The following is a 22,109-nucleotide window of genomic DNA, read 5'->3' as shown; positions in this document are numbered from 1 at the left end:
ACAGAGTTCGAACATTTGTTTAGTTCATTTGTACCATACTTTCCTGTGATTCTGTCATGTCCTCACTTGGGTACCTAGTGTGACAGGAATTCTCCTGAAGGATCACTAACAAATATCTTTTCAAAAACTATGGCACTAGTGTTAGACAAAAGAAATGATTCTGTGCATGCCTAGTTTGGTGAACCAGTGAGCTTAATTGGACTACCTATAGAAGCATGGATGAGTAGTGATTTATAGGGTCATTGAAAACCAAAGCACAGACATCTACACCAAAGAAGATGTCCACCCTAATGCATGTATATGCATGCACATGTGTCTACACACACACACATATGCTGTGGGATAATGCTCTTGTACACTGTAAAGATTTGTCACTCATAATGGTTTAATAAAAATGCTGATTGGCCAGTATCCAGGCAGGAATATAGGTTGAATAACCAGACTCTGGTTTCTAGATTCTGGGGAAGAGAAAAGGCAGAGATGCAGTTGCTAGCCAGACACAGAGGAAGTAAGATGAGAATGCCTTACTGAGAATAGGCACCAAGCCACATGGCTAAATTATGGGTTAATTTAAGTTGTAAGAGCTAGTTAGTAATAAGCCTTATCAATAGGCCAAACAGCTCATACTATAAGCTTCTGTGTGTTTATTTAGGAGTGAATGGCTGTGAGACCAGTGAGGACAGAAACTTCTGTCTACACACACACACACACACACACACACACACACACACAATTTTTTTTAACTTACTTACTTATTTATTTATTTATAAAAATTTCCACTTTCTCCCCTCCTCCCAATACCCTCCCATTCTCCCCACTCCCTCCCCCCTCCCTCCAGGTCTAGGAAGGTGAGCATTCAAACAGACTAGGATCCCAAAAAGCCAGTACATGCAGACAAAACAAGACCTATTGCCATTGTCAATGGCTTCTCAGTCAGCCCCCATGTCAGCCACATTTAGAGAATCTGGTTTGATCACATGCTCGTTCAGTCCCAGTCCAGCTGGCCTTGGTGAGCTCTCATTAGATCAGTCCCCATGTATCAGTGGGTGAACGCACTCCTCGTGGTCCTGACTTCCTTTTTCATGTTCTCCCTCCTTCTGCTCCTCATTTGGACCTTGGGGGCTCAGTCCAGCGCTCTAATGTGGGCCTCTGTCTCTATCTCCATCCATCATCGGATGAGGGTTCCCTCTGATCCTGTCTTCCTTGCTCACGTTCTCCCTCCATCTGCTTCTCATTTGGACCTAGGGAGTTATTTTGCATATCACCATAGAACCTTCATCTGGCGGTGGATGGAGATAGAGAAAGACACACACACACACAATTTTTATGTGTGTATGTGACCTCAGGTCTGTACTCATGTACCTCTTGAGTTTGTGACACCTTTGTCCTTCATGTGCCCTCCCCACCTTTGATGGAGGAATGTTAGGGGCACAATTTTGTAAGGATCTCATATACATGATCACAATTATTCCCAATTCAAGATGACAACATTCATGTCTTCCCTGGAAAACAAAGCTCCATAGCATCTACAAAAAAATTGAATAATTTTTTTATAAAACTTAGATAAATATTTCTGCCTGTCAAAAACTTTGAACCTGGGACCTGATTTCTTAAGAAGGGAAATCAGCAGTCTAGGGAGATTTTGTAATTTTCATAGATTATGTGTGTGCCTTGTGGTTTGAAGGAAATGCCCCACATAGGTTCGAATATTTGAGTACTAGCTGATGATACTGATTTGAAGAGTAGAAGCAAAAGAATGTGGAACCTCTAAAGGAAATCCATCGCTGGGGGTGCACAGTGCAGATTTACAGCCCAATTCCATTTCCTGCTCGCTTTGTGCTTCCTCTTAGAAGACGGGAGGATCCCAGCTGCCACCATGGAGCTACCTGCATCTTGCCTTACACACCCATGATACACTGCATTCCCTCAAACTGTCAGCCACTAATGCTTCCATCCTGAGGTTGGTTTTTGTCAGCTCTTCAATCACAGCAAAAGGAAAAACAACTAATAAATCTTAAGGCATGACGGGGGAAGCTTCTACTAACAGAGGTTTATCTCGGGAATGGTGCATGCATTCTTCCCATCATGGGATACCTAAAAGTCAACCTACTTTGCCATTTGACGTACAAGGAGGAGGAAGCAGGTGCTACATGCCATTTGAGCACAAAAGCAAGCCAAAAGAATCTGTGAGTTATAACAGTCTTGGTTTGTTAGGCTTTCTGATCTTTCTGTGAATGTCACATTCCTCAATGGTCCTCTTGGAGTACTCACGTTGTATGCAAGATCCAAACATGTGAGTCTGTACATGTCACTGTCTGTGGCTTACAAGTTTTCTTAGCAATGGGAATATACCCTTCCAGAAGAGCAGAATGAGTCAGATGCTGCATAGCATTGGAAAAATAAAGTTCAAACATTTACAAAGAGCTGCATGTTAGAATAGACTTTACACGCACTTGCAGAAAAGTCTCATTTTTTTTCATTGGAATTCCAGAAGCTAGTTACAATGGCGACACCAGTATGAGGCTAGTCCAGATGATTGTCAATGGAGGTACTTCCTTCTGGACAGGTCTTTAACCAGTATTTGTTTAATTCTGCAAGTGCCACCTTCAGCAGTCCCAACAATAACTCTTAAATCCTGAAGTTAACTCCCTCCATATGAAATGCAGGATTATTTCATGTATATATATTTCCATGTATAATTTTCTATTTTATAGCTGCCAGTGCCTTAACTGGGTTCTAGATTGTTTATGTGATCTGAACCACATTAAAAGAAAATATTTTTGAATAAAACAAGGAGATAAATAATACACTTGGATTGTATTTATTTTTTCACTAAATCGGTTTTATAGATCTATTTTCTTAAAGCTCTAGTTTAAGATAAGAAAAGAACCCTTGCTTTTTATGGCAATAGTTCTTGAGGAGAAAGCTGGGTTGTGATGTAAAGGCTTTTGTTCTAAAGCTTAGGTCATCAGATGGAGGGAGCACAAGGGTGGGCTTGTAAACTATGACTGTGAAAACCCAGAGTCATGTCAATAAAATTCCTAGAGTCTAAACAGCAGTGGTTTAAAAATAAAAACTGCAACATTAGGCAGAATAGAAGAACATGTGACTCACAAGCATGTTTGTGAGAGATGCCTTGAATATTTGGGTATTGTTCTGTGATTACTAAGGATGTAAAACTTCCAGAATTTTGAAATTAGTAAGAAAAAAATTCATAAAATTTCCCCCCAGGAAAAAAAATTCAGTTCTTTTTCATAATCAAAGTAACTAAATGATTTCTCTGAAGGACATCTTCCTGTACCAGTTACATATTTGGAAATAATTTAAAAATTAACAAACCAGGATTTCTTTAAAGAATCTATAATCTCTTAATTTAGTCCACACTCAACTGTATTTATAATCATAAAATGCAATTATGTTTATTTAACTTCAGCATCGCCATTATGTCAAAATGTGCCTTCGTTTTTGACCAAAACACAAAAGCTTATTAAAATACTGTTTAACATATTTTTTCACTGCTAATAGATTCTACATTTATCTTTTTCATGTTGGATTCCTGCTCTATTTTTTTTCCAAGACTCATAAAAGCTTCTCTATCCTTTACCATGTTGTGTTTTATGGGATTTGGGAATAACTTCAATATAATCATTTGCCTGTCTGTCTCCCCAAAGGATTGCAAGAAATTGCAGACACCTGAGTGTGTGCTGTGGCGACACTCTAATGGGGCTGAGGGAAAGACAGGAGGCAGGCTAGGAACCTTTGCTTTATAATCCAGTCAGATGCTATCTCTCCCTTGCTGGCCTCAACTAGACATGAGGAACAGTGTGTGTTAAATCATTCATTGAATGAATGAAAATTCCATCTGCCCATAGCCATGTAATCCAAGAATTTGCAACAGTACCATTTATTACGTTGAATTATATAAAACTAAGATGCTGTCCTGTCCTCCCTAGTCCGAATATTCCCGATAGCCCATTCTGTTTATTGCCCTGAAGATACCAGTGTATTTTCACTATCCTTTGACTATCTCTACCTTTCTAGGATCTCTAGGAGACCAGATACAGAAGTTCACATTTTATTGTGAGAATATATCATTTCTCACTTTCATCTCCTCTTCAGCTTTTATGACACTTGAATTACTCTCTTTTCTATCCTTTCTCTGTCCTTACATATTTATAATTGACAACATATTTTCTGACTCTCTTTTAATGTGTGTGAATTTATGACATATGAGTGTATGTGTATGTGTGCATTTTTGTGTGTATGTGTGTGCGTGCGCGTGTGTGTGTATGTGTTCAGGCATGCTGGTACTATGAAGCACGTGTAGAAGTCTGAGGGAAAACTTGGTGTTAGTTTATCATTTCTTCATGTTGGGGTTAGGGTCTCTTCCTATCGTGGAGTACTTCTAGATGTCTGGCTGGCATTTTTCCAAGGATTCTCCTGTCTCTCCCTCCCATCCCACCATAGGAGTTCTGTGATTACAGATGTGTACTGATGTGCTCAGCTTCACATGGTTTCTTGGGATCTAGACTTGGGTCATCATACTTACACTGCAAGTGACTTTATCCACTGTCCTTTCAGCCCACCATTTCCAGTTGTGATAGTTGATACCAACCGGATGTTTTCCCTTTGCAGATTTGATCAGTTTTTCTCTGAGACACTTTTCTGTCTACTACCTACTGCAAAGGTCAGTCATGTACCACTGAACAGCAGATCTGCCTTCTAAGGAATACATCATTAGACAGTTTCACCACTGTGGGAACAACATAGAGAAGTTGTGCAAGCAAAGATGGCTATAGTCAATATACCAACATCATGCAATGTTTATGTGGGAGTCCCCTCTGTGTGTTGTGATTACCATTAATGAATAAAGAAACTGCTGTGGACCTATAGCAATGCAGAACTTCAGTAGGCAGGGACAGCTAGGCTGAATGCTGGGAGAAAGAAGGGTGAAGTCAGAGAGAAGCAATGGAGACAGGCACTGGGAACTTTAGCCAGTAAACCACTGCCACGTGGCGATACACAGATTAATAGAAATAGTTTGAATTCATATGTAAGAGTTAGCCAATAAGAAGCTAGAGCTAATGGGCCAAGCAGTGATTTAATTAATACAGTTTCCGTGTGATTATTTCGGGTCTAAGCTAGCTGGGCAGTGGGAAACCAACAAGCGGCTACCTTCTCCAACACAGTGTGGCCACCATCATATATGCCATACACATTAGACCCAAATGTCAGTACTTGACACATGTAATTTGCGTTTAAACAGAGTCTATTACCAATTTATACACTTATTTATGTATAAACAAAATATGTTCAAAGAGTGCCTGCTGACAGAGCAGTAGCCTTGGTGAATTTCAAAAAGCTACCATCCTTTATATAAAAACTGGAATATACTCTAAATATGTTGTAAAAAATGTTCTCCTCACTTAGGAGTTTCTATTTTTCCTTTACTGCCATTCTTTCTTCAAATAGTCACCAAGAATCTTTGGCTTATAACAGAATTCTAAAAAATGTTCTTACTTTATTTTGTGTATGGAGGTATTTTGTCTGCATATATGTCTCTGTGTTATGTGCATGCTAGGTGCCTACCATGGCCAGAAGAGGGCATCAGATCCTCTGAGACTGGGTTACAGACTGTTGTGAGTCACCATGCAAGTGGTAGGAATTGAACCCAGATTCTGGAGAGAGAGCAGCAAGTGCTTCTAACCACTGAACTGTCTCTCCAACCCCCATACACAGGGACTTAAGAACAACTGGTTCTGATAGAGGTTAATTGGGCACTTTATAGAAGCATTTGGTCCCATATATTTGGTTTGATACTTTTTTTAAAATCTCATTTTCCCTTGCAAAACACCTCCTGACAGTGTGTAGTTAACTCCTTGTACCAATCACAAATGTTCTCATCTTGTGGTGGGGAGGGGCAAAGAATGATGAAGTATGATAACCAATTTTTCTATAGATGCATGCAAAATCCTATCCGGTTTTAAGATGACCATTAATATCCTCTCAGAGTTGTGGTTGAACTGTTCTTTAGTACAATATGTACTACTTTCCTGCTAAAATAAACAGTGGGCTTCTGCTTCAAGGTAGAATTTAACTAAGATTAGCTATTTAGGACTGAAAGTAAGTCATGCCTGCAAAGTCTGAGTTCCCATGTATTTAGCTGTCTTTCTGTATGTTTGTACCACAGTGCTAGAAGACCAGGAGGAGGCTTGTCGCTTTCCTCGGTCACTGCCACCTTCATGCTGCTCCATCTGAGCAGGCTCGGTAGCGTGGCATTGAGGTTCTTGTTTCTAAGTGGACTTGAAAAAGTCAATAGGTAACACCAGTGCCAGTTAGCTGAAAGGATCCAAGGAGAGAAAATGTATAAAGAGGGGAGTTGGTGTTTCTGTGTTTTCTGGTGCAACCAATAGCTGCTAACTGAGACATATGGGGTTTCTGCTTGAAGTGGAAGCCATATTCTGTTTTTCCAGTGTGCCAATACAGTGTAGTATATCGATAGTTCCATGAGTCATCTGTTTCTGCAAGCCATATCTAATGTCAGTAAATGGTTCTTTGACACATTGTCTAGCAAGAATACTTACTTTTTATTATAATTGTGTTTCAATTTAAACACACACACAGATAGACAGATAGATGATAGATAGATAGATAGATAGATAGATAGATAGATAGATAGATAGATAGATAGATTTACCTTTTAAGTTTAATACGTGAATTTTATATGGGACAATATCAAGAAAAGTATTTTATAGAAACTTCTAGGTATGAATACTTCAAGCTTAGACTATCATTTTATTGTTTTGTAATTATTGGATGCTATATATTCCATTGTGATTATATACTTTCAAAAGTTCTAGGAGGATTACTTACCCATTTTAAAGTCAGCCTGAAGGACTCAGCAAATCTTGCTATGTGTTCCTGGTAAAAGAAATATCAGCTTTCTTGGAATAAATCCTGCGCACGCGCGCGCGCGCACACACACACACACACACACACACACACACACATATTTATGTATGCATGCATAGACAATTTGTGAACAATGAAGAATTGTGAACTTCCTTCTAGAATTCCTGTGGATAAATCCACAGTGGGATGTCAAGAAGAGCTGTCAGAGGGCTTCCCAATTCTCCCAGCCCAGACTATTCCTCAAAGTTGTGTGTAATTTCCATTTCAGGGTGGGCATAAATTCTTATCACACCCAGGGAATCTTGCAGACAGAGAAAGCAAATGGCTGAAATAATCATGAAAGGCGCATCTGTGCTAAACAACCTGGATGTATTCGTCTTACCCCTCAGGGCTGCGGTATGAGTGAAGAAAGTGAGGCAGGTAAAGATTCCTGCTGTAAAGCCTTCTGTTCTCTTCCACTAGAGGGAGAGGGAGTGGATGTGATGCTTCAGGGCCCGGCCGCACGGAGCTCCATGTGGCACTCTAAAACACCTTCTCCTAGAGGAATGGAACCTACGCAAACAAGAGAGAGATTTCAGAGACCTCTCATCTTCTTAAACATCAGAGTCCAGAGCCTGGAATTGTCCCTCTTTCCTGGTCCAAAGTAAACTGTTCACCTCAGTAGAAACATACTGGCATCAGAGCCAATTCCTTGAGGACATGTGATGGTGTGTTGGTATCATGATAAGTTGGAGGCAGTTTTGAGATCCATAATTGAGTTTCTACTTACAGTTTTCCTTATAGACTTACTGTTTGTTGTTCCTGAATATTCAAAGGACTTAAATCTTCAGAAATATGGCCACAGGTGGAACTGACTGAGACATAATTTAACCAAGTCATTTATTTTTGCAGGTAAAGAAATTTGTATTTTAGAAATAAATTTTCTCCGTGTCTCTCTGTCTCTTTACATACCATAAGCACATATGGGTATGAATTTATAAATGAATATTTATATAAACTATATTGAATGCATTATTTTCTAAATAATGTCTATGTAAAATAGATACTATTATCTAAGTACATTTGGAGAGAGAGGGAGAGACTAAATTCTTGTTCGTAGAGAAAGAGAAATGAACTGAGCATTCTCTTTGAAGAATTCTTTTCCTTTAGATGTGTGTGTAATTGTGTATATGTCTGTGTCTGTATATGGGTTTGTGTATGTGAATACGGGCACCCACAGAAGCACCAAGTCCCCCCGGAGTTAGGGTTACAGGCCTTTGTGAGCCACTTAGAAACAGTGCTGGGAACTGAACTCAGGTCCTCTGCATGAGCAGTGCATGTTCTTAGCTGATGAGCCATCTCTCTAGTCCTCCGGGAGATTCTTAATTCTTTTGTGTGTGTGTGTGTGTGTGTGTGTGTGTGTGTGTGTGTGTGTGTGTGTATTCTGTTTTATTCTTACACATATTATTATTGGATCAATTTATGATAGAAAAAAATACATCTAGAGAAATTATTTCAATGTTCAGTAGGATTCTTAATTCTTTATTCCTCAACAACTTAGAAGCTACAGGAGTCCTCATCACATGACCTCTCTGGTTTCAAAGACCAGCATAGGGCTTTCAAATACAAAGAAAATGAAGTTAGCTAGAAGGAAGAATGAACTTTCAAGGACTGGAGCTTGGCCTAACTCAGAAAGCCTGGTGGTTACCCTATTCTGGGAAATTATCACAAGAGCGATGGCCAAGCAAGTAAGTACAAAGGAACGGAGGCTTTCTACAGCCAAACTCTGCTCTCTGCTCTGAAACACATCCCCCTCACTTGTAAAATACAGTCAAATCAGCTGCCTCTTCAAGATACGCTAGGAGAGCCAATCAGTTCTGTCACTGATAAGGCTTCTCCCTAGATGGAAGCAGTGCAGCTTGGGGGCTGGCCTTTCTTATGATCAGCCCTGAGGGCTATGGGAGAATCGGGGAATGAGGGAATTTGCCACTGGTCTGCACAGAGGCCTCTCCAACTGGTCTGTCTATGTGAGTCAAGATTATGGCACCCATACCTGTTTTCCTCTCTATTAATTATGACAGTTTTTGCATAGTCTTAGCAGGGCTGAGTCACTGTAATGAAAAGCCCAGGCCTAATAAGTGAATATTGCAATGCTTACCCTGTTGTGGAGCAAGAGGGTTAGAAGTTTTTAAGGAATGGTGGGACTTGCTGCCTGGGCCTCTGAAGAAGTCCAGGAGTGAAGGCTGTGGGGAGTGTCACCATTGCCCCATGTGTGTCTTTCCTTCCTTCCAGCTCAAGGTTCTATTAAAAGCCCTCATTCTTAACACTTTGTTCTCTGTCCTTTGCCAGATTCTGACTTGAGCATGCGCACATTGAGCACGCCCAGCCCAGCCTTGATATGTCCACCGACTCTGCCAGGATTTCAGAATGGAAGGGGTTCCTCTACTTCTTCATCCTCCATCACCGGGGAGACAGTGGCAATGGTTCACTCCCCACCCCCAACCCGCCTCACGCACCCACTCATCCGTCTGGCCTCCAGACCCCAGAAAGAGCAAGCCAGCATAGACCGGCTCCCGGACCACTCCATGGTGCAGATCTTCTCCTTCCTGCCCACCAACCAGCTGTGCCGGTGTGCACGCGTGTGCCGCCGCTGGTACAACCTGGCCTGGGACCCGCGCCTTTGGAGGACTATCCGCCTTACGGGCGAGACCATCAACGTGGACCGTGCCCTGAAAGTGCTGACCCGCAGGCTTTGCCAGGACACCCCCAATGTGTGTCTCATGCTGGAGACTGTTATTGTCAGTGGCTGCCGGAGGCTCACAGACCGGGGCCTTTACACCATTGCGCAGTGCTGCCCAGAACTGAGGCGCCTGGAAGTCTCAGGATGTTACAATATCTCCAACGAAGCTGTCTTTGATGTGGTGTCCCTCTGCCCCAACCTGGAGCACCTGGATGTTTCAGGTAAATGGAAACTGAGCTTAAAACCTATGTGTTCTTAATGCACCACCCCAGAGTAGAGGATACACTGCTACCTTTACAGGGTCCCTTCTCTTATTAATGTTTATTTTTATGTTTTTAAACTTACATGTAATTGCGTGTCTGTGTATAGTGTGGGCATATGAGTGCGGGTGCCCACACGTGCCACAAGAGGGCTTTGCATCCATTGGAGTTGGAGTTAAAGGCAGTCGAGGGCTGCCCTTTATGAGTACTGGAAACTAAACTCAGGTCCTCTGGAAGAGCAGTGTGTGTTCTTAACCACTGAGTCATTTCTCCAGCCCCCAGTGTCTCCTTGCTAGCTACCAGAGATGGACCAGAGTTCATAGTAGAGAGACTTTAGTCAGAACATACCTCACTGTGGACTCATTACTCTGAAAGCCACAAGTAACCCCTGCATTGAACATCTGTCCCTTGAAGGAACTGTGGGCACCTTGATCCTGATAGATTGGGTCAGTCTACCTTAAATGTGACCTTATACTCCAGAACAACCATGCACAATGGAAACCAAAAATCTAATTAAGATAAACAGAAGGAAATATCTAACTAAACAGGCCATTTAGAAACGAGCCTTTTGCATGTGATGTGAGTTAGTTGAGCCTGTGAACCACGGTAAGGCCACAGCAGTGCCCCTGCGTACCACATCATGACCAGACAGTCCGCCGTGAGGAATAAAATGCAAGCCTGGCAGCTGCCCTCACAATGGCTTGTCTTTCTCTAAACAGTGGGAAAGTCTGTTATGGTCAAGTGGTACCCCCCCCCCATTCTCCCTTCCTTTGGGTTGATTTCACAGAACTTTTAAAACATTTCTCAGTTACATAGTACAAGGACAGGGTCCATTGAACCTAACTTTTCATTCTTTTGAAAATGGAAGGAAATCCCCGTATAATTGCTTTACTTAAAAGTCTCTCTCAGGCAGGAAGAATTAAAACCCAGAGTCAAACTTTGGCGCCAGACAAGGACCCAGCCTGAACAACAGCCCCTTTTTAAATCTCATCTGCTATACAGTCAGAAAATGAACATTACAGAGGCTGAGATGTGTAATATGTGTCAGAGTTTAAAAAAAAAAAATGAGCGGCATGATCTTTGACCTCAGGAATGGTTGGGGAAAGGTCAGAAGGTAAAACCCACTGTGCCAGGCAAAGAAATAGAATTTGGGATTTACAAGAATCTGAGGTAAATGAAGCCCTTCAAAAAAAAAAAAAATTCTTGGAAGTAAAACAGCTCCCAGCATGTTCTGTCTTTCAGAAGTCGACATCTGAAAATATTTCGGCTGACAGCCCATTATTTTTGCAGATTCCTTCCCTGCCTGGAAAGCTGCTTATGGCTTTCCTGCTTGAGCTGGTTGTGGGACAGAGCCATCCTGACTGTGTGGTAGATTAGTCATGAGCTGCCATTGGCATATAGAAGCGGAAAACAAGGAGGCCTTCTCAGAGTCGTTCTCCAAGGCACTCTGGGAAACATGGAGCCCTGAGATGTGGAGCAGTTCCCTTAGTGCTCAGAGCTACAGCCTGATGTGTTTTCTCCTTAGCTAAGAAGATCGAGAGACTCTTTCCCATTCTTGCCATCTGAACATCTTACACACCCTCCCCTGTATTTCCTCGGATTAGAGAATGACCGTTTGGAACCCCCTTCTTTGTCAGAGCATGTTACCAGGTGTTCTTCATGTAGAATTCAAGGACTTCTGTTCTCCTATTTGAGGTCGTTTTGAAGTTCTTAAATGGCTGAAGCCACTTGACTTTTTGGGAATGGGATTATTGAGCTCTCTGGCCTGGGTCAGCTTGCTGTACTACTTTACTAACTGTTACGAAGTCTTGCTAGCTGTCCTCTACCTCAATACCATCCTCATGCTTATACGTATTTCTACAGCTTCATAAAGATTGCCAATAACACCACAGATCTGTGCATCTATGCAGGAGGACAAGAGGAGCTTGTGACTCACCACCTTAAGATGCAATTTCACATATTTAAGTTGGTTCACATCACACCAACTTAAGATGCTGGGGAGAGATAGACTTGAAAGGTTTAGCAGGTTGGATTAAAGGATGGGTTTGCCCTCAGCACTCACTAAAAATTTCTTCCATTTCTGGAGAAATTTGGAAGTGGTCATGCCAAAGAGAGGCCACAAGGTTAATAAAACTGCTTTCATGATTCATCACCCAACCCCCATGGTTTTAAGTGGGTTTCAGGTAGTGGCTAACTTTCCAATGACAATAAACTTGAGTATGGAAGGCTCACTTTCTGGTCTAGAGTTCAGTTCCTCTAGATTAGCATTTCTCAGCCTCTGGGTCACAACTTCTACAGGAGTTCTTATTACGTATTTACATTATGACTCATAACAGTAGCAAAATTACAGTTAGGAAGTAACAACAAAATAATGGTATGAGGGTTACTACAACATGAGGAACTATGTGATCACAACATTAGGAAGGTTGAGAACCACTGCTCTAGATGGCATGAGATTTCCTGGGCCATATTTAGCAAGGTAGAAAATACTAACATTTAATGTTACATTTTCAGATCACTAGTAATTACCATAGCCAGATGCAGTATCTTAACATTATCACAAATTACCTTTTATTAGTATTTTTTGAAGTTGTAATGTGACACAGTGAGTACACAGTAAATCCTTTTATTTATATATCTTTACTTGCAAATGTTCACTGCAAAAGTCATTGGTCTGGTTCAAGGCCTCTGATTTCTGCTACATTATTGTTGCTGGGCCCTCATTGGAACTCCTCTCGGTTCCCTGCTGTTGTCCTGTCTTGTGGAGGTCCTGCAGCTTTGGGTCCAGCAAATCACAGATAGGGTAGATATTGGGGTGGGCCAACTCATAATTCTGGTTCTGGGCCTGGGTAATGGCAGGTTTGATCAGCCCCCAGCTCCCCCTTGTCCTCGCCATCAGGGTGAGCTCTCCTGCATTGCTCTGACTAGTTTCCCCCTTGCAGCAATGAGCCAGTTCTTCTGCTTTCATCATCACCACCTGGTCTCCAACACCTGCACCTTCAAGGCAGCTCTACTGTGTTGCCTAGGCATGGCTTAGAGGGCCCTCTCCCAAATGCTGCAGTCGGTGGGGAGCAGGTCCAGCTCTTTCTCTCTTATGACCTCAGGGCCAGCTCTCCCACTTGCCTTAGAAGATGCTCCCCCCCCCAACCATGGGACAGCTCTCCGATGCTCACAACTTCAGACCTGGCTCTCCCACACCTCTGCCAATGCGGTTGGTTCTATTTTGCTCCCATGACAGGTGCAGGGGACAGGGTCTTATGAGTATTTTAAACATAATTAGGATATCTTAAAACCAACTTATTTTGAAAACTAAAATTTAATTGTTGCAAGTAAAATTACCTCAAAGGAGCTCTCTCCAATAGGAGACTTGAGAACCACCCTTTTTTTTTCTCTCCCTAATCTTTTCTTCCTAATCAGCAGAATCCTATCCAGACCATCTGAATTTCCCAACCCCTGGAGTCCATCCCCTCTCCTCCACCTGACTACCTACAGGAGCACTTCATCAACTGCTTTTTTTAACACTTCAGTCTGCACTCCACATATTCAACTTCTGGAGGAAAATTTTTCAAGTTGTAAGTCTTTACTTTCATGCCTAAAATCTCCAATTGTTCTCCATTTAAGACTTACAGGAAAGACTCATGTTTCTCAGTAGTTCATTTAAGGCCCCAGATAAATTGTCCTTGCAGTGAGATTCAAATTCTCACTTGTCCACGGAACTATCTGCAGATCCCCAAACACAAAGGACCTATGCATACATTAATGAATGTCTACCTATATGAGTTCGATACTAGTCCCCTTTCTGCTCACATCCAAAGCCTTCCCAACAACTCTCTTAAGAGATTTGCCATTCCACAGGTGGGATCTCACGTGAGCAGTCTTCCACACCTTATGTCAACTGAGCCAAGGATTTCCTCTTGGTGTCTGCATTTTGAATGTGGCAACTAAAGCATCATTGAATTTACTTCCTGGTACCTGCATATTTACAGACCCATTTCTCTGAAGTCGTGAGCTTTTTATGGGCATAAATAAGGAATTTTTGTTTTGTATTTCGGGATCTTGTATTTTTGGAAAAAGTGCCAAAACCTGAAATGGTGATCTTGAAAGAATTCAAGTTCCCATTGGTTAATATACCAAAAAACATTGCAGAAGCTGTAAAAAAAGACAGTCAAAATCTCCTCATAATTAAAATTAGGGTAGCTGAGACTTCCCTGTGTTAAGTCATTGCAGGCACTCCACTGAGAAAAATGTAACAAACACTCAATAAACAGCAACAATTGCTGTTTCACTTTGATATTTTTATCAGCAATCTTAGAAATTAGTCATCGGTCTTTGCTGATAGGACTACCTTGCATTTAAAGAAAGAAGAGATGCCCTTTACCCCAAATGAAAGCCAATCATAATGCAAAGAAAATTTGTGAGTGCTTGAATCAATACTTGTTCAACCATTGTTGTTCTTCAAGAACAACAATAAGAGTATTCACATCCCATCCCCCTTTATCTTGGACTTTAAGGCAGTCCCCCATGTTCTGACTCCAGACAACCATTCCTTATTTTCTGTTAAGTCTTTCCAGAAACCATAAGATGCACCCCATAAATATTCTCACTCCTCCAGATACTGAGTGGTTTCTTGTTTCTCAAGTTTGGTTTCCTTTGTTTCAATATCGATACTTAATGTCTGTGAATCCAAATTGTTTCTCTTTGATGATCTCCTTAAATAAATCATTTCAAAAAACTCCTTCACAACTGTCTGCGTTACACATCTACTGCAGACCCCTGTGTAACCCACAATTCTACCATATCATAATCATTGCTTACATCCCTCTTACTATTGAAACCTTGAACAATTGTGAAACTTGTTCTATCCTGTGTATAGAAGGTACATGCCTCATCTTTTAAAACTGAAGTCTAATAAATGATTTCTAAGGGTCCTTTCATGTCTGTATAACAGGAATGCATAAACTATCCATTAGCATTACTGAACCATGAAAAAATTATTTTCTTTCCAATGCAAGCTCAACAATTCAATAAGAATTAGAGATAGGTATAATGTTAAAATTTATTGATAGTAAGTCATACAAGCATATCAAAATCATTTCCTGCAACTGTACTAAACAAATATTTTCTTAAATTTGAAACTCCTATTTTTCAGATATGTTTTTGCTGAAATATTGTGTCCTTCCTCATGCACAATAGATTTTTCTGGATATTAAGAATCTAGAAAGGAAACTTGCACCGAAATATTGCATTAAAATTTATTATATAATAGAAGAAAGCAAGAATGCCTTCATAGGCAACCCAGATAGGAAGAAAAATTCAAGATATGCAGGGTTACAGTCATCACAAAGAAAGAAACCTAAAAGAAAAACAGGAAGGGAAGTCCTCAGAATTAACCACCTCCCAGAAACCCATGATGCCCTCACAGAGGAGAACCCCTTCTGTCTTCCATGGTTCTGTGCTTCACACCCTAAAACCCTTGACTTGGAGACATTACATTTGAAACATGTTATTCCCAGGACCTAAGTTTCCTGGTCAGCCTGTCGGGAGATGGGAGAAAAGTCCCCAATAGCACTGTTACAGTGCCACTCACAAGTCTCAGATATTGCATTGACTAACTAAAATTTGGGGTGTCTGAGGCACATGGTTGTGTACTCGCAACAGCATCTGATAAGAGTAAAGAGAAAATGAGAAGAAAAAATATGTAGTAGAATAAGATAGGCTCTAAATATATTTTTATAGTTTATATTAATGGGTATTGACTGCTTACATAATAAAAGTTGGCTACATATGTTTTTGTAAAGTAAAGTGATATTTGATGAGCATTTTATTATTATTTGCAATATTATAATAAACTGTACAATACATGTGTATATGTGTATATATGTATATATATATAATTTTACACATAGTTCTAGGGGACTAAAAATGATGTATAGGAGTTATCCAAGAATATCTCCTTGGGCATTGCTCCCCTATTCTTTAAATTATTATGAATCAGATAAAAATATTCATCAGTACTTTGTAGATGTCATAAGACAACACAAATGAAAGGCATTTCTATTAACTATAAAGTAAACAAGTATTTTTTAATGCAGATATTCTTGAGCTAAGGCCAAAGTCTGAGCATGTAAATGATGGATATTCAAGTCTCCCATCTGATCTATTATGGAGACAGTCTTCTGTAAATCATGTCTTCCCTTCCTCATTCATTCATTCAACAGCACCTACCAAGTGCCAGCTATAAACTGAACACAAGCGGTATGGTCATCAATTTTCCTGAGTACTTTCCCTCGGGAGCATGCATTCCAGAGTGAGGAGACAGCAAGTAAATAGCTGAACAGATAAATGTGCAATGCTACCAACTGGGAAAAGCCCTTAAAATAAAGGGATGCTGGTCTATATGTGCCAGTCCAGGAAAGCAATTGTTGGGTAAACTAGCGTTATCCTGGGGACCTAAGAAAGTTGAAGATGGCTCCTAGAGCTGTCTGAGGAAGAGCATTCCATAATACAGGCCCAGAGACTACAAGGCAGGGGCAGAGGTGCTGTCAGGAAAATGACAAGCACACAGTAGGACCAGTGGTAAGAGCACAGAGAAGCCCTTGGGTGATCTGTTAGACTGACTAGATACTATACTTGGCACAAAATGGCCCCCTTCTAAAGACACTGAGTGAAGATGTTTTGAATGCCATTTTGAGGCCTCTAATGACTTCCAGCAACTGTATGGAAATACTGGGGATAAGGGCAAAGCCAAAGAGGGAGACAGGTAGACATGTTACGGCAACAATATAGATGGCACTGTTATCTTCTATCAATACCTGTTGAATCAAATCCCACACATTAATTTTGATAAGAGTAATAATGACAGAAATATCCCATAATTTCCAAAGTCTTTCCTTATCTGTGGCTTCACTGCATATCATTCTATTCCCAAAGTATAGGACTGCCAGGCACAGCATTGAGATACAGAATGTTTGACCTCCTGGGGAATCAGTGAAAAGTGGTCCTAAACTCATTGAAAACTATTGGCCCAGAGAACCCGGCAGTGGCTGCCCGAGCAAGTTCCAGTGTCCTCTCTCCCTATTCCTCTCTCTCACTTCATTTCTTCGAATCAAGAAGCTACTAGGTCACTACCAGAGCTTTAGGAATTTCTTGAACCTCTAGGGTCACAGTCAGATATTTCAGCATATGATGGTCTTACCCCATTACAGCTTCCCTGCAGGAAAGGGCCTGTGCCCATTTTAAAACAAAGAAACTGAAGTGTGATTTGCCCCAATACATGTTGGTATTTCCAATTCTAATTTCTCCTTAAGCCCAAAATTCATCAAAATTATCAAATAACCTGGAAAACAGGAAATCGTTCCTAAGATCTTTATCTTCAGGAGTCAAGACCATTAGCGTTAACCCCTGGGTTGGGCTAGAGAGAGCTAAGAGTCAGTTCTGGCTCCCCAGAAACAAGTTCCCACTTCAGCAAGTTGTTCTGAGCGTGTGTTCTGTGTCTTTACGCAGGGTGCTCCAAAGTTACTTGCATCAGCTTGACCCGGGAGGCCTCCATTAAACTGTCCCCCTTGCATGGCAAACAGATTTCCATCCGATACCTTGATATGACGGACTGCTTCGTGCTGGAGGACGAAGGCTTGCACATCATCGCAGCTCACTGCACGCAGCTCACACACCTCTATCTGCGCCGCTGTGTCCGCCTCACCGATGAGGGCCTCCGCTACCTGGTGATCTACTGCACGTCCATCAAGGAGCTGAGTGTCAGTGACTGCCGCTTTGTCAGCGACTTTGGCCTGCGGGAGATCGCTAAGCTGGAGTCCCGCTTGCGGTACCTCAGCATCGCCCACTGCGGCCGCATCACGGATGTGGGCATCCGTTATGTGGCTAAGTACTGCAGCAAATTACGCTACCTCAATGCGAGGGGCTGCGAGGGCATCACGGACCATGGCGTGGAGTACCTTGCCAAGAACTGCACGAAACTTAAGTCTCTGGACATTGGCAAATGTCCTCTGGTCTCTGACACGGGCCTGGAATCCCTGGCTTTGAACTGTTTCAATCTCAAGAGATTAAGCCTCAAGTCCTGTGAGAGCATCACCAGCCAAGGCCTGCAGATCGTGGCCGCCAACTGCTTTGACCTGCAGATGCTCAACGTCCAGGACTGTGAAGTTTCAGTGGAGGCCCTGCGGTTTGTGAAGCGGCACTGCAAGCGCTGTGTCATTGAGCATACCAACCCCGCTTTCTTCTGAAGGGACAGCTCCCACGGGGCATGTTTTCACAGCAACGTGAACCAAACAATGTTTTGTAAAAGTTGCCCATGTTAAGCACCCACGCCCACTCACAGCCCCTGTTTCTTCCAGGAACGTTCTTTGGAGTCTGGCTTTTATTTTTATTTCTCATACGCAAATGGGGTCAAGGAAACGGAGAAAAACCAAATTTCTACCACGGTAAACTGGTTCTGGTGGGTTCATTGATAGACGTATCCTCTTCCAAAGGGTACAGCTCATCACGCTGGTCAGTGTGTCTTCAGAAACGGGCCTCACCCTGGCTTCCCTTCCCCCTCCTATACACAAGCTATGCCCCAGAGTTGCTCACCCTTGCATCCAACCCTGCAACAGCTGCAGCATTAGGTATCAGAATAAGGCCCTCTAACGCTGCCTAAGCCCCACTCCTAATTCGCTCACAAAGCAAATTGGGGTTCAAATCACGCTACCATTTTCTGTGTGCAGAGAGCTTCCCCATGCTAATGCATTATGGCAAATCACACGGAATCAGAAGAAACGTAATTCCTCTCTTAGCCCTGCCACTAACTAGCTGTGTGACCTTGGTCAGCCTCACCTTGCTGGGCTTCAGCGTCCCACCACCGGAGGCCAGAGGTGGGGATGAGCTTCACGCCCGTTTTAGAACTGAGAGAATAGTGCCGCCAATAAGCAGAGCTTTGTGTAAGGAGCACTGTAGAAAGCACATGGGCAAGGCTTCTGAGAGAACTGGTTGTGTGCATGAGCTGTGCTTTCAGGCGGGTCTGTGGGGTCACTGCCGTGCACCTAGGGTCCTGTGTGGATGTCCTTGTGCTCTTCTCTGAGACCCAGCACAACTGTGTGGGGGGCTAGGCTTGGGCGCGTATTCTGCTCATGTACCATAGCATTCCCTCTCTCCAACACACACAACCCAGGCAGGAGAGTGCACCATGACACCAAGCCCGCATCTTCCTGTCAGCTTGCATCCACTGAGCATTTTCAAATCCAAGTACAGACCCTTATAATTTTTAATTAACAAGTGAGGTCCCAGGGAGCCCACATCCTTAAAGGCTTTTCTGACCCTTCTCGGTGCACATATGCTATGCTTCAGACACATCTGTCCTGCAGCCAGCGGGACAGATGCCTGGTCCTTGTCATTCACAGTTCGGTTTGACTTCTCTCATCTCCTTATTGCTCCATCAAATGAGCCTACTGGGGTTACGTTTGTAAATGGCTCATTGTACCAATGCCACCTTGCCTGCTGTCTACATGTTTTTCACTAAAGAATGTAAAGCAGGCTTCCAGGTATTCCAATATTGTTCTCTCAGAAGCGCCAGGCATGCAGGAGAGGGAACACACTGATCACACAGATGCTGCTCCGCCCACCGAGGCACTGGGACAGAACATCAAAATTGATTCAAATTTTGAATTTTCAGTTGATGGACTTTTAAATGGTCCCTTCTGAACAAAAAGCAATTTACTAGTTTCATTTTTAAAGAACCAGATAGCCAGAAGACATCCTGTTGCTTGTTTCTGTGAACTCCAGTTGTCTTTTGTTAGTAAACCCAGGACTTCCTCCAATTTATTCTCTGGCCACACTCCTTCCCCTTCACTGTGGAAACAGTTCAACCATCTTCTTCTCAGAGCCTCCATTCGCTGAGCCTCGGCTCCTCTGAGTCAAGCACGCTGTCTTTGTTACAGACCAAGCTTCTACGCTGCTCGACAACTGCACTCCCACTGTAGGCTCCGGTGTGTACTATTGTCTTGTGTTGGGAAGAAGAAGTTAGGCGATAAGTTAGGCAACCCCTCACGAGGTTTCTGTCACTCACTTCATGAGCTCCAGCTTCTGCTCAATTCACACCATCCTCGTATGGAAGAGTGAACAAGATTATGTCATAAGGGAAAGCGAAAGTCTTGGCTAGGGACAGGATCTAGTGACAGCCCCTGAGTGTAGAATCGTAAAAGAAATTGAGCATAGTGCCCCTCTGCTCTCTGACTTGTGGCTCTACCTAAAGTTTGTGAATTGCAGAGTCACAATGGGTTGTCTGTTACCCTCAATACCAGAACATTCCCAATGATTTGGTTTGATACTCCCCAGAATGTGTCAGGGAATTCTAAGTGGTTCCCTGAGCTATTTTTAGCAGCTATCACGGCTGATGGAGTACATCACCTGAACTCTCTTCCATGTGACACTCAGTGGAGATTTCACACTTGCTGACTACCCAGCACGTGTGTCTTCCCCAGTTTCTCTCTTTCCCGTCCCCTTCACCCATTCTGCTCTCCATCGTGGTTGGGTATGGACTGTGACAGAGGTCTCTGGTCAGAGCTCAGTAGGTTTTGAGGACAAGCAAAAGGCCTCATTGAGAAATCTCCTGTGTTAAAACATGGCTTCTTTCCTGGCTCTGTTACATTGAATGCTCATTGGTCGTTGTTGTTTGTTCGTTTGTTTCTCTTTAACTCTAATGTTCAAATCACTGCGTGCTGTACGAGTCTAGAAAGCCTTAATTTACTTCCACCAAGAAATAAAGCAAGATGTTGGCAATCAGACTCAGTTCCATTTCTAATAATCTTGCCTAAGGTTGGTGCTGTTTGGACGTGGGCACTGAAAAGTCATCAATCAATTAATCAATCAATAAATAAATAATGCTTCCTGTTGAAGTCAGAACAAGTGGCTCATTGCTGCCATTGTTCCTTTAAAGTCAGAACCCAAGGTTCTGTTGTCTCCATGGACCTTGGGACTTTGGATTTAAATTAGAAAGTGAATAAAACATTGCAGGTTGACCCAAGACTTAGTTCCTCATCCAAACCCCTCCCACAAGATTGCTGAATTCATAACTTTGCATTTAAAAAGGAGTTACATTGGATGGATTTTATAATACCATGGAGAATCTGGGACAGTGTCCTTAAGGAAATATATTAGCATTCTGTACCAGTGAATATTGTGCAATGCAATTGATAGTATTAAGCTCAATAGATAGCTCTGTATTAATCCAGATCAGGTGTTAACATGTTGATTTCTACAGTAAATAATTAAGATATTCCACTTTTTTAGAAATGTATGGATTTCATAATTATAAATGAATAACCTTAAATTTGAATACACTCTGACTTTCACTACAAATAATTGAGAGAATTTTCAAGGTTTTGCCATCTATTAATGTCTCAGAGTATTAGAATCCAGAAGGAGTTATGGCAACCTGATGGGGAAGAACATAATATAAGTTAGGTAGAAGAAGTGAAATGTCAAACTGTTCCCTCTTTGCCTGAACCTTTATAATTAAGCTAAATTCATATGGAAGAAAGGAAGCATTGGTGAGCTCACTCCTTACTACTTAGAAAGACTTTTGGGGACACTGACCAAATGTAAATGTATTTGTCCTCAAACACCTTTTCAACCTGTATTGCTTTGACAGCTGTCACTTAAACCAACAGAGCTGTTAATTGCTGTGAAGCATTAATTTGGGGTAGCTTAATTCTTGTCAAGATCTGAGAATAAGGTTACTAGTGAGTAAAACCTATTCACTTTGAGATTCTTTGACTTAAAGTTTCATTATTTGTTTACAATTAGACAATGCCTTCCAGATACTTGACTTTCAATAGAATTCGATTTCAAGTTAAAAGACGGAGTAGTTTAAGCGAGAAAGTAGCACAGTATCACTGCTTACCATGCCAACATGACCAAAGAAAGCTGCCAAGTGTGTCAATACTTGACCATTAAGATCATTCCAGGTAATTTTCTTAAGTTAAATATATACTACATGGAGAAGAGATATTGATGTACTAGGTAAATAAATATTGCAATGAAAATACACTAGAAATCTGTGATATTCTCCACTTGGATGCTCTTAGTACATTCTATTCTGGGGTTTGATACATATTTACCAAATCATTCTTCAGCAGGGAGAAATGCCATTAGCAGTGAGCTTGTGGCACTTGTTTTAGTGTATGCTGGTGTTATCACTAAGTCTTGCCTAAACACAACTCAAGTTC

At 41.9% G+C, this 22,109-nt stretch overlaps 1 protein-coding gene across 1 annotated transcript in view; it reads left to right on the top strand.

Annotated features, from left to right (window-relative positions):
• The window catches only part of Fbxl7 (F-box and leucine rich repeat protein 7), a 357,688-nt gene extending 337,024 nt beyond the window's left edge, over positions 1–20,664 (top strand). Inside the window, exons 3-4 of the mRNA XM_048457034.3 lie at positions 9,241–9,852; positions 17,395–20,664. Of these exons, the coding sequence (XP_048312991.3) occupies positions 9,241–9,852; positions 17,395–18,131 (1,349 nt within the window). The 3' untranslated portion in view covers positions 18,132–20,664. The remainder of the gene's footprint in view (positions 1–9,240; positions 9,853–17,394) is intronic.
• The last annotated feature ends 1,445 nt before the right edge of the window (positions 20,665–22,109 follow it).

Source organism: Myodes glareolus, chromosome 15, assembly GCF_982192425.1.
Source record: "Myodes glareolus chromosome 15, mMyoGla1.1, whole genome shotgun sequence".
Lineage (NCBI taxonomy): Eukaryota > Metazoa > Chordata > Mammalia > Rodentia > Cricetidae > Myodes > Myodes glareolus.
This window is presented reverse-complemented; position numbering and strand designations above follow the sequence as displayed.